Source organism: Mauremys mutica, chromosome 10, assembly GCF_020497125.1.
Source record: "Mauremys mutica isolate MM-2020 ecotype Southern chromosome 10, ASM2049712v1, whole genome shotgun sequence".
Taxonomy (NCBI): Eukaryota; Metazoa; Chordata; order Testudines; family Geoemydidae; genus Mauremys; species Mauremys mutica.
In genome coordinates, this window is record NC_059081.1 from 86,521,515 (window position 1) to 86,534,403 (window position 12,889).

Here is a 12,889-nt window from a genome sequence, read left to right on the forward strand (position 1 = left end):
TGGTGAGCCTCCCTCTGCGCAGCCCCCTCTGCTTGCACAGCTCCACCAGGTCGCTCTTAAGCCACTTGGCAAACCTCTTCCTGCTGGCCACTCACAGGCCTGGGTGCTCACTGCTCCCCACGGTTTCCAGGGAGACCCCTAGAGTATCAGTTCTTGACTTCACCACCTCTCTGCCAGGGTCGAGTGGCAGACTTCTCCGCCCCTGGGACCTTCTCTCTGGTCACACACTCCCAGGGGTTAATCGCCCCCTGAAACCATCTCTCTCTGAATCTTCAGCACGCCTGGTCCCCGTCAATCCCCCTTCATTTCACTGCTCCCCAGTCACTTACTGCAGGAAGCGCTGTCCACGGGGTGCAGTAGATCCCACCACTGCCACCCTGAACTTCCCCTGGTCACTGGTCAAAGTGACCCTGCTCAGTTCAGTCTCCAAGGGGGGAGAGATGTGATGCAGTAGGGACTGTCTGCATGGTGGGATGGGAGAGCAGGGGATGACTTTAGGTGAGGGACAGGACCTGAGCCTGTAACCTGAACCAGGAAGGGGGGTGGAGAGAGTCAAGGGGGATAGCTCAGTGGTTTGAGCATTGGTGGGCTAAATGCAGGGTTGTGAGTTCAATCCTTGAGGAGACCACTTAGGAATCTGGGGCATAAATCAGTACTTGGTCCTGCTAGTGAAGGCAGGAGGCTGGACTCAATGATCTTGTAAGGTCTCTTCCAGTTGTAGGAGATTGGTTTGTCTGCTATTATTATAGTAACACCTTTGCCCGGGAAGCTGGACAAAGGAAGAGAGCCTGCTGGAGGGGTTTTTGGTTTCAGTTTTGGGCTGGCTGGAAAGAGGCAGGGAACCCCAAGTCTTGGGTCTAAGATCCTTGCCCCCAAAGGAACCTGACTGAGGGGTCCTGGTTGTACCTACAAGCCCTGCTTGGGACTGTCCTCCTGTTGTCTAATAAACCTTCTGTTTTACTGGCTGGCTGAGAGTGATGGGGAATCGCAGGAAGTGGGGGTTGCAGGGCCCAGACTCCCCCACACTCCGTGACACCGCCCCCAGGCTGCGTGGGCCCCCGACACCCCCCTCAGGTGCTCTGGCACTATCTGAAGGTGCTTTCTCCTCTTGTTAACTCTCCTTAGCAAAGGGCGCTGGGAGCAGCTCCCACATGGGACCTGTCCCGGTGGCTGGTGTGGAGCCACAGAGTGAGCCAGGCAGCGCTGCCCTCCTTCCCCGGTGCTCCCCTGCGTGCTCCATGCTGTACTCCCCCAGGCTGCCAACCCCGCCAGGCTGACACTTGCAGCTGTCTCATGGGTCTGCTCCCATGGCGTGCTAGTGAGCGGATGGCTAATCTCCCGCCTGCTCCCTGCCAGGAGCTGTACGTCCAGGACTACTCCAGCATTGACTGGCCGGCCCAGAGGAATAACGTGGCTGTCTGCGATCTCTACACCCCGCACAGCTGGCTGCTCACACTTGCCAATGGTGAGTAGGGAAGTGGCTGGGCCTGGCCAGGGCAGGGCGGGGGATAGCTGATGTGCAGGTTGTTTTCTGTCCCCACGGCCGTGGGTCACTAGTGGAGCTGCCCCATAGCCTTACATCTGACCCCAGTGCAGCCCCCAAGCTTCCTGTCAGCCTTGCTCTGCCAGTGGGATCTCAGAGTGGCCAGGGACCAGAAGTTGGGAAGACTTTACTAACCTGGGAGGGAATGCGTGTGCCTGACAAAGCTGTGCCTGCCTGGCCTCCGCACTGCGCCACCGTTACTGCCCTGCCCAGTGGGCACGAGGGCAATCTGTGTGCGGCATTGGCTCGCTTGCGTCAGCCACGAGCCAGCAGCAGCCACCTGGGTCCAGCACATAGGCAGGGGCGGTTCTAGGGATTTTGCCACCCCAAGCACGGCAGGCAGGCTGCCTCCGGCGGTTTGCCTCCGGAGGGTCCGCTGGTCCCGTGGCTTCGGGAGGTCTACCGAAGCCGCGGGACCAGCGGACCCTCTCCAGGCACGCCTGCGGGAGGTCCGCCGAAGCCACGGGACCAGCGGACTCTCTGCAGGCAAGCCGCGGAAGGCAGCCTGCCTGCCGCCCTCGCGGCACCGGCAGAGAACCCCCCGTGGCTTGCCGCCCCAGGCACGCGCTTGGCGTGCTGGTGCCTGGAGCCGCCCCTGCACATAGGAAAGGCGCAGGGCTCTGTGCTGATTGCCGCTGGAGGGGGCTGGACCCAGGCCCATCCTGACTGTCTGGTGCCATTGGTGCCTGTCATAAACAGATAGTTAAGGGTTAAGGTCTCTTTTACCTGTAAAGGGTTAACATGCAGTACCTGGTGACCACCTGACCAGAGGACCAATCAGAGACGAGATAATTTCAAATCTCTGTGGAGGGAAGCCTTTGTCTGTGTTCTTTGTTAGAGTGTTCTCTTTTTGGATCTAAGAGAGGCCAGACATGTCTCCAAGTTCTCCTGGAGTATTCCCTACTATTCAATAGTGAGTATTAATTAGAAAGGCGGATTAGTCTTATAATTTAATTTCTACATTTGCAATTGTATGTTTGCTGAAGGAAATTCTTTATTCCTGTTTGCTGTTACTTTGCTTTTACTGAGAAAGAAAGGAGGGGGGGATTCTCTCCAGAGATTGATAAGTTTAGACCCTGTATATTGTTCCATCTTGGTTACAGAGACAGTGACTTTCTTTTTTATTCTTTAATAAATCTTTTCTATAAAGGACTTGGTTGATCTTTCCTTGGGTGGATTCTCAGGGAAAGGGGAGGAGGGAAGCATCCCTCTGTAGTGGATCCCGGTATCTCTCCTAGGAAAAGGGACGGGGGAGGAAGCAGGAGGGAATGGTTTATTTCTCCTGGGTGTAAGAACTCCATGGATTTGGGGCTCTTGGGATCCCCAAGGATTTTGGGGAAGGACTGTGTCCCAATACACGTACCTTATTGGGTGGTGGCAGCTTTTACCAGATCTAAACTAGGATTTTAGTTTAGAGGGAAACCAAGGCAGGTCCCCATTTTGGAACCCAACAGCTCTAAGTGGGGGTGAGACCTATGACAGTGCCGAATCAGGGCTCACAGAACAACTCCAAACACTCCGTCTCTGAGGTGTCTGTGGAGGCTCTGAGTCCAGCGTGGGCTGTGTGCTGGGGCACTGAGTGAATCTTAATACCTCGGGTTCTGTCCCCACTCAGCAGCTTCCCACCTTCCCTCTGGTCCTGTCTCGGGCTGAGCAGCAGTGAAACAACCAGGGTTCAGTCCAGGTGTGGAGTGGTCTGGGGCTGTGTGTGATGGAGTAGGGACTGTCTGTGTGGGGGATGGAAGAACAGGGAAGACTTTAGGTGTGGGACAGGTGCTCAGCCTGTAACCTGAGCTAGGCAGGGGGGAGGGGTGTCAGCACCTTTGCCCGGGAAGCTGGACAAAGGAAGGGGCAGGATGGAGGGGTGGGTTAGTTTAGTTTTGGTTTGGGGCTGGGTGGTTGGAATTCAGGGAATCCCAAGCTGTGGACTAAGCTTCCTGAACCCCAGAAGGACTCGATTGAGGGGTCCTGGTTGTGCCTACAAGCTCTGCTGTATCCTTCGTTCCTGTTGTCCAACAAACCTTCTGTTTTACTGGCTGGCTGAGAGTCACTGTGAGTCCAAGAAAGAGGGGTGCAGAGTCGGACTCCCCCACACTCCGTGACAACTGGTGGCAGCGGCGGAATCTACTGCACCCCGTGGACACTTCCTGCAGTAAGTGACTGGGGAGCAGTAAAACGAAGGGACGATATTAGGGGTGATTAACCCCTGGGAGTGTGTGCCCAGTGAGAAGGCCCAGTAACAGGGTCCCCCGGGGGATTGCAGCGACCGGTCCCGGGGTGGAGGAGTCTGCAGCTTGACCCTGGCAGAGAGGTGGTGACCTCAAGAAGGGCTGGCGCACTAGGGGTCTCCCTGGAAACTGTGGGGAGCGGTGAGCACCCAGGCCTGTGAGTGGCCAGCAGGAAGAGGTTTGCCAAGCAGCTTAAGAGCGACCTGGTGGAGCTGTGCAAGCAGAGGGGGCTGCGCAGAGGGAGGCTCACCAAAGACCAGCTCATTGCCCAGCCGGAGGAGGGAGACCACTTGAATGAACTGATCCCTGTCTCTGAGGGAAGCAGCCTGGCAGATGCAGCAGAGGCACCAGTATCTGTCCCAGCTGGGAGTGGTCAGCTGGCGGCTGAGGGCTTCCCGAGACCCCCCCATTCCTATGTCTAGGGGAAGGGCGGGGAGGAGCCTAGCGACTACCAAGGGCACCGTGACCCCCGGGACCCTCCCGGCGAAGCTCACCTGCCAGCAGGGGATTGTCCCGGCGACGCTCGGCATCCGTGGAGCGGAAGCGGCTGGAATGGGAGAGAGAGCTAAAACTGAGAGAGCTGGAGGATTGTGAGAGACAGAGGGAACATGAAGCGAGACAGAGGGAACATGAGGAGAGACAAAGACAGCGGGAACTGGAGGAGAAAGAGAGACAGAGTCATCATGAGCTGGAACTGGCGAACTGAGGGCCCCAGCTGCGGTGAGTCGGGAGGAGAGGGGGGGCCAGGACTGCGCGGAGCTTTGATAAGTGCATCCTGGCCCAGAGTAAGGAGGGGGAGGACATGGATGACTTCCTGGGTGCCTTTGAGACGGCCTGCGAGCTGCACCAGGTAGATCCTGCAGACAGGCTCCGGGTTCTCACCCCCTTACTGGACCCCAAAGCCGTGGCATTGTACGGCCAGCTGGGAGAGGAGGAGAAAGGGGACTACGAACCATTCAAGTAGGCCCTGCTGCGCGAGTTTGGGCTGACTCCTGAGATGTACCGGGAGAGGTTCCGGAGTCAGGATAAAACCCCTGAGGTCTCATTTCTGCAACTAGCCGTCTGCATGGAGGGATACGCCAGCAAGTGGGCAGATGGGGCCCAGACGCCGGGGGACCTGGTTAAACTGCTGGTACTGGAGCAGCTGTATGAGCGGTGCCCATCCGACCTGAGGCTGTGGTTGAGGGACCAAAAGCCAGAGAACCCGCAACATGCAGGGCGCCTGGCTGATGAGTTTGTGAAGAGCTGGTCGGGGGGTGGCAGGGAGGAGCCCCAAAGGAACAGGCCTGCCGCGATGCAGAGAGAGAGTCATCCTGGGACCTCCCAAAGAGGGAAAAGGGAGAACCCCCTCCCAAAGGGAACGCCCAGCGTCAGGGACAACCGACCGGTTCGAGGAGACCAACGGGACATGAGCTGCTGTCAATGTGGCCAGAGGGGCCACATACGGTCCCAGTGCCCCAGGCTCAAGGACAGACTGAGCAGACCGACCCCACACCGGGTTAACTTGATAGAGACCCAGCTGGACGAGGGGCAGCATTCGCAGGAAAGGGGGGCTTGCCGCGTACCACCTGCGAAGGAGGGAGGAGGGCCCCAGGTCAGCTCCTCTGAGGGGCTGGATGCTCCAGGCTCAGAGTTTTTGGTTTACAGGGTGGGCGCGTGGCTGCCCCTCTGGATAGAGTGCCTTGTTCCCCTGGAGGTAGATGAGAGGAACTGGGTACTGGGACACGGGCACAGAGGTGACGCTGGCCCGGCGTGGGGTGGTGGCCTCAGATCATATGGTGCCAGACACCTACCTGACCCTGATGGGCGTGGGCGGGACCCCATTCAAGGTGCCCGTGGCGAGGGTACACCTGAAGTGGGGGGCCAAGGAGGGCCCCAAGGACGTGGGGGTACACCCACATTTGCCCACAGAGGTGTTAATGGGGGCGGGGACGTGGAGGTCTGGCCAAGCAACGCCTGGGGTGCCCTGGATGTGACCCGTAGTCAGAGTCGGCGCAGGGCACTGCGCCCTGACAACGGGGAAGGTACTCTGCCCGAGGCGCAGGACCCTAACCTGGTGGGGAGGGAACGCCCAGGGACACGGCTCAGAGAGGCTGTGGCCTCAGACCCAGCCAACGAGAGAGAGCATGTCCCCATCCCTGTCCCAGCTGCTGAGTTCCAGGCCGAGTTGCAGAAAGATCCCTCCTTGCGGAGGCCAAGGGACCTGGCTGACCTCAGTGCAGTACAGTCCATGAGGAGAGGTTGCAAGGAGAAGTTCCTGTGGGAGAAGGGGTTCCTGTACCGAGAATGGGCTCCCTCAGGGGAAGTAGAGTCATGGGGGATCAGGAAGCAGCTGGTGGTTCCCCAGAAATTTCACCACAAGCTACTGTACCTGGCCCATGACATCCCTCTCGCAGGGCACCAGGGCATCCAGCGCACCAGGCAGAGGCTGCTACAGAACTTTTACTGGCCTGGGGTGTTTACCCATGTCCGACAGTACTGCCAATCCTGTGACCCCTGCCAGAGGGTGGGGAAGGCCCGGGACAAGGGGAAAGCGGCTTTGAGGCCTTTACCCATCATAGAAGAACCTTTCCAGAAGGTGGCCATGGACATAGTGGGACCTCTCAGCAAGACGACCCGGTTGGGGAAGAAATACATTCTGGTGGTGGTAGATTTCTCCACTCGCTACCCTGAGGCGGTGGCCTTGTCCTCTATCGAAGCAGACACCGTGGCAGATGCGCTGCTGACCATTTTCAGCCGGGTGGGGTTCCCCAAGGAAGTCTTAACGGACCAGGGGTCCAACTTCATGTCGACCCTGCTCCGGTGCTTGTGGGAGAAATGTGGGGTCTGGCACAACTGGGCCTCAGCTTATCACCCCCAGTCTAACGGGCTGGTGGAAAGGTTCAACGGGACGCTAAAGATGATGCTAAAAACATTTATGAACCAGCACCTGCAGGACTGGGACAAGTACTTACCTCACCTGCTGTTCCCATACAAGGAGGTACCCCAGGAATCTACCGGGTTTTCGCCTTTCGAACTGTTATATGGAAGGCAGGTAAGGGGGCCCCTGGACTGATGAGAGACGAATGGGAGGGGAAGGCCGCTCCCGATGGAGAGTCAGTGGTGGAGTATGTCCTGACCTTCCGGGAAAGACTTGCCGAGCTCATGGGCCTGGCCAAGGAGAATCTGGCCCGAGCCCAGAGGAAGCAGAAGCCTTCGCCACCGGGAATCAAGTGATGGTTCTCATCCCCGTGAGGAAAAACAAACTCCAGGCTGCCTGGGAAGGGCCCTTCAAGGTTGTCAAGCAACTAAATGAGGTAAACTATGTGGTGGAGCTGTCTAACTGGGCACATCACCGCCGGATGTACCATGTGAATATGATGAAGCCATACTATGACAGGGGGAATGTGGTGTTGGCCGTATGTGGACATTGGGAGGAGCAGGGAGATGACCCTTTAGTGGATCTATTCCCTGGGACAAAAGCTGGTTCCCCCCTGGAGGCAATTCCCCTATCTGATCAGCTGACCCTGGCCCAGCACACTGAGATCAGAGGGGTGCTGCATCTGTACCAACAGCTGTTTTCCAACCAGCCTGGACGTACTAATTTGACTGTCCACCGGGTGGAGACCGGGTCACATCCCCCTATAAGATGCTCCCCTTTTCGGGTCACCGGGAAAACTGCCCAGGACCTAGAAAGAGAGGTCAGGGACATGCTGGCTTTGGGGGTGATCCAGCTGTCTTCCAGCCCTTGGGCCTCGCCAGTGGTGCTGGTCCCCAAAAGGGATGGGTCGATCCGGTTCTGTGTGGACTATCGAAAGCTCAATGCCATCACCGTATCTGATGCCTACCCCATGCCCAGGCCTCACGAGCTCCTAGACAAGCTGGGAGGTGCTTGGTACCTCACCACCATGGATCTTACAAAGGGCTACTGGCAATTGCCGCTGGACGCAGATGCCAGGCTGAAATCGGCCTTTATCACCCCTCTGGGGCTCTACGAGTTTCTGACCCTGCCCTTCGGCCTCAAGGGAGCGCCGGCCACCTTCCAGCACCTGGTGGATCAGCTACTGTGGGGGATGGAGAGTTTTGCCGTGGCGTATATTGACAACATCTTTGTCTTTAACCGGACCTGGGAGGACCACGTGTCCCAGGTTAAACAAGTGCTGGACCGACTCTGAGAGTCTGGGTTAACCGTAAAGGCTGAGAAGTGCAAGGTGGGGATGGCTGAAGTATCTTACCTGGGCCATCGGGTGGGGAGCGGCTGCCTAAAGCCAGAACCAGCCAAAGTGGAGGTGATCATAGACTAGCCCGCTCCCCAAACCAAAAAGCAGGTCCAGGCCTTTATTGGGATGGCGGGGTACTATGGAAGGTTCGTGCCCAAGAAGGGGAAGCCAGACAAGGTGGTTTGGACCGAGCAGTGCCAGCAGGCTCTCCGGGTGCTGAAGGAGGCTCTGGTTAGTGGCCCAGTTCTGGCAAACCCCGATTTTGACAAGCCCTTTATGGTGTTCACCAATGCCTCAGACACGGGACTGGGGGCGGTGTTAATGCAGGAGGATGAAAAGGGGAGGAGACACCCCATCGTGTACCTGAGCAAGAAGTTGCTACCCCAGGAGCAAAACTACGCGGCCATCGAGAAGGAATGCCTGGCCATGGTTTGGGCCCTTAAGAAACTGGAGCCGTATCTGTTTGGGAAACACTTCACCATGTACACCGACCACTCTCCCCTGACCTGGCTGCACCAGATGAAAGGAGCCAACGCCAAGCTCCTGAGGTGGAGTCTGCTCCTGCAGGACTATGACATGGACGTGGTCCATGTGAAGGGAAGTGCCAACCTGACAGCGGACACATTGTCCCGGAGAGGGGGCCCCGAACTTCCCCAGGTCACTGGGCAGAGTGACCCCGCTCAGTTCAGTCTCGAAGGGGGGAGAGATGTGATGGAGTAGGGACTGTCTGTGTGGGGGATGGAAGAACCGGGGAAGACTTAAGGTGAGGGACAGGTGCTCAGCCTGGAACCTGAGCCAGGGAGGGGGGAGGGGTGTCAGCACCTTTGCCCGGGAAGCTGGACAAAGGAAGGGGCCGGCTGGAGGTGTGTGTTAGTTTAGTTTCGGTTTGGGGCTGGGTGGTTGGAATTCAGGGAATCCCAAGCTGTGGACTAAGCTTCCTGAACCCCAGAAGGACTTGATTGAGGGGTCCTGGCTGTGCCCACAAGCTCTGCTGTAGCCTGTGTTCCTGTTGTCCAATAAACCTTCTGTTTTACTGGCTGGCTGAGAGTCACTGTGAGTCCAAGGAAGAGGGGTGCAACACCGGACTCCCCCACACTTTGTGACACTGTGTCCCTGGGGCGCCCCGCAGAGCCCTGGCCTGCTGGGGAAGGGATGGGGGAGCTCTCTGGGGCTCGGGGCCGGGCCCTGCTCGCACAGGAGTTGAACCCAGGCAGCTTATTGTGTCTCTCTTGTTCCCGTCTCAGCCATCCTGAACATGTACGAAGCCCACCACAGCGCCCGGCTGAGGCAGCGAGCCATCGCGGAGCTGTATGACCACATCAAGGCTGACGACAGATTCACCAAGGCCATCAGCATTGGCCCGGTAGGCTGCTCGTTACCGCTTCCAACGAATCAACGGCGATGGCTCCAATTCCTGCCCAGGTGCGGGAGAGACCGGCCTGGGACTCCCCGTCTCTTCCCGGCTGCTGGCACGTAACCATAGCAACCAGCAATCCAGGCAGGCTCAGGGCCTGTTGTGCTGGGCGCTGCACACAGGAGAGTTCACGGTGGGTGACAAGGGGCGTGAGCAGGCTGGCGGGAGAGGAGAGCGTGAGCAACCGCCTGGTCGTTGTGCAGTGGCTGTGGAGGCAGGGCGTGCCAGCTGTTCCCCTCTGCAGAGTCTGTGCTGGGAACAGCTGGTGGAAGGCCCTGGCTGGAGAGTGATCTCCTGCGCTGGGATGGGGAACAGTCATGGGGATGCCAAGGGGTCCGTTCTGTGACCAGAGCCCCAAGGAGACGTGCTCGCTCGCCTGCAGACAGTCCCCAGCCTGGGGTTTGCTCCTCTGGCTGGTCACGAGGTCAGGTCATGCTGTGCAGGTGCCGAACACCACTGCGCTCTGCAGGGGAGTGACGCCTTCTCTCTCGGCAGATTTCCAAGACCATTAACATGCTGGTTCGCTGGTCCGTGGAGGGGGAGAGCTCTCCAGCCTTCCAGGAGCATGTCTCCAGGATCCCTGATTATCTCTGGTAAGGCCAGGCCCATGCACCTCCCCAGCCCCAGAGACAGCGCAGGACTCAGCTAGAGAGAGCCACTCTGCCCTGTGCGGGAATCCCCAGGCCCTAGCAGGGAACCTGCTGCCCAGACCTGCCATGGGGGACCCCGCTCTGCCCCCAGGGCTACCACACTGCCTAGGCCCCAGGAGCAGGGAGCTCTGTGCAGGCGGCATGCGAACGGGGGGGGTCTTGCTCTGATCAGCAGCCAGCTCCAGACGCTGGCTCCTTATTAGCGAGTCGCACTCGCTCCAGTTCTCCCAGTCAGGTGGGGGCCAGAGGGCTGGGAAGGGGTAGGCCAGGGCCCCCGTAGGGAACCTGCTGCAGGGCTGCCTGTGAAGCTCAGTGCTCCGTGCCCTGGCAGCAGTGCTAGACGCCTGGTGGCTGCGGGAGTTGGGGACAGGACCACGCTCCCCAGGCTGCTGCACTGATGTGCTCTCTCTCCACCAGGCTGGGACTGGACGGCATGAAGATGCAGGTAAGGCGCTGAGGCCCTGGCAGCGAACGCAGGGACCCTGGGCCCGCTCTCGCTGCTGTGAGACGGCTCCCAGGGCTGGGCAGGGACCCCTCCCCCGGGGACTGAGCGCGTACTGCAAAGGGGGTCTCGCCAGGCTGCTCTGCCTTGGGGGATCCGCCACCCCTGCAATGTCTCCCTTTCCTGCCGGGCTGTTGATGGTCATAGGACCAGCCCTGGCCCAGCTGTGCGGCTCACAGCAGCAGCTTCTCCCATCCCTGCTCCTCCTCCTGGCCGAGGGTAGAAGGGGTTGGTATTGGGAGCAGTGTGTGTCCTGCTCTCAGGCAGCTGCTTCCCCTGCACCTCTGGGGGGTGCTCTGCACCCGCCATCCCGTGCCCAGCCCCTGTCACACACGCATTGCCCCTGGGATGGAGCCTAGGGGGGAGTCCCATCCTGTCCTGTCTCAGCTGTGCGGTTCTGGCCCCCACGTTAGCGGGCAGCCCCTCTCCTACCTGCGCTGGGGGCTAGAACAGAACACTAACGGCTGCTTGGCCCCTGCTGAGTGTCCAGCAAGGAAAGGGGCTGCGTGCTGCTCCCCCATGCCCTGGCCACACAGGCTGCTTCTCTGTCCCACTTCCTGCAGCTCAGTGTCTCCCAGACAAACGTGCCTCTCCCGGGACAGCGGTGTATCCCCCAGACACAGCTCTGCCACCTCCCTCCTCCCCCGCCCCACGGCTCCCCTTGCCGCCCAGCCAGCCATTCGCACTGCTGTAAGTTTGTGCAAAAACTGACTGTTCCTGGTGTCGTGGCCTGGCCCTGGCCAGCAGAGCACTCACAGACCTGCCATGCAGGCAGTCTCGTAGTGCAGTGCTCCACCGAGACCTTCTCCCAGCCTTCAGCTCCTTGGGGCTTGAGTACCGCGGCTGCCCCACGGCCCAGCCCAGCAGGGCCCACATGCTGCTGCCCAAGCCCCCCATGTGCCTGGAGCCCTGTCAGCCCATCCCAGTCCCCTCCTCGCGCTCACCTCTGGGTTCAGGATTCATGGTCAAACTGCCCTCGTTCTGAACCCCTCTGTGGGCTTGCTGCAGCTTCTCTTCCCTTTCCTCCAGCCTCCTCTGCTGTGCGAGAGCCGGGTCCCCTGCAGCTCCTGCCCTCTGGGCCAGTCTTCCTGGCTCTGCCTCGCTTCACATCTCAGCTCAGAGACGCCCCCCGTCCCGTCCCATCCCGTCCTGTCCCTACGGCTCGTGCTCTGCATGCTGCTGTGGGCTCTCTCTTGTTTCCAGTCGCTGTGTTGGGATGCAACTTGCAGCCTAGGGTGCTATACACACCAACACTGGTTTGGGTGAGGTGCCTAGAGCTATCCTGCACTGGGTCCATGAGGGGCTTGCAGGACCAGACCCTAAAATAGCTTTGGAAGGAAATTCTAACCCCATCCCCGGAACCAAAAAACTCCATAACCCTGCTCCTGCTGCCCGTTTCTGCCCCAGTGGGTTCCCTTAGGCTGCAGCCCTCCCTGTGCGTGGGGCCCATTGGTGCAGTGACTGCGTGACTGCACCCAGCCGTGTGCCCTATAGCTTTCTCTGTCTATGGGGCCCATTGGTCCAGCGTGATGGCGCCTACAGGCAGTGTGGCCCGTAGGGGTGGGCGGGAAGCCTGGGGCGGATTGAAAAGCTGCTTCTCATTGCACACTCTTCTGTTCCAGGGCACCAACGGATCCCAGCTCTGGGACACAGCGTTTGCCCTCCAAGCCTTCCTGGAGGTAATGTTTGCTGTCGTGCCGGCCTGCTGGGCTGCCCCCCAGGGCCGTGGGTCTCAGACAGGCACCATCCTGCACTTTCCTCAGTGCTGTGGCTCTTGGGGGCCCGGCTCCTGCAGTGTACGCTCAACAGCAACACTAGAGAGAGGCTTCGACAGCCTCGGGTGTCAAGACTGGACAGAACTGTGACGATCGTCGAGTCTGACCCCCTGCATAGCACAGCCCAGAGAATGTCACCCTGAGCTCCCTGCGCTGAGCCGGTAACTGGTGGTGCAGCCAGAGCACAGTGTTTAGAGAGAGACCTGCAGGCTTGCGATCCCAATGAGCTCCGAACACACGCTAAGGGCGCAGAACAGCTAGTGCCCTGTAGCGTCGGGTGGACGCACCTGTGTACAAAGGCAGCTGTGTGCAGGTTTGCAGGCGGACTGGCCTTTGAACGCTGGGTGCGAGGTGTCATTGGAGCAAGGCTAGAATGTCACGGGGCTCTGCACGTGTCCCCTTGTAGTAACACCCGGAGATGAGCAGCACTGTCATGTCGCTTGGTAACCTGCACTTGGGCAGCTGCAGGCGTGGAGCTGGCAGGAGCGTAGGGAAGAGCTGCTATAGCTGTTCCATAGGCATGTGGCATGCTGCCGGGGATGGTCCCCGAAAACACTGTCCTAACCCCCGTCAGGTGC

At 59.4% G+C, this 12,889-nt stretch overlaps 1 protein-coding gene across 1 annotated transcript in view; it reads left to right on the forward strand.

Annotated features, from left to right (window-relative positions):
• LOC123378627 (lanosterol synthase-like) overlaps positions 1–12,889 on the forward strand; it is a 49,083-nt gene that overhangs the window by 13,666 nt on the left and 22,528 nt on the right. The window contains exons 7-11 of the mRNA XM_045032670.1: positions 1,357–1,465; positions 9,215–9,333; positions 9,880–9,977; positions 10,452–10,479; positions 12,159–12,215. Of these exons, the coding sequence (XP_044888605.1) occupies positions 1,357–1,465; positions 9,215–9,333; positions 9,880–9,977; positions 10,452–10,479; positions 12,159–12,215 (411 nt within the window). The remainder of the gene's footprint in view (positions 1–1,356; positions 1,466–9,214; positions 9,334–9,879; positions 9,978–10,451; positions 10,480–12,158; positions 12,216–12,889) is intronic.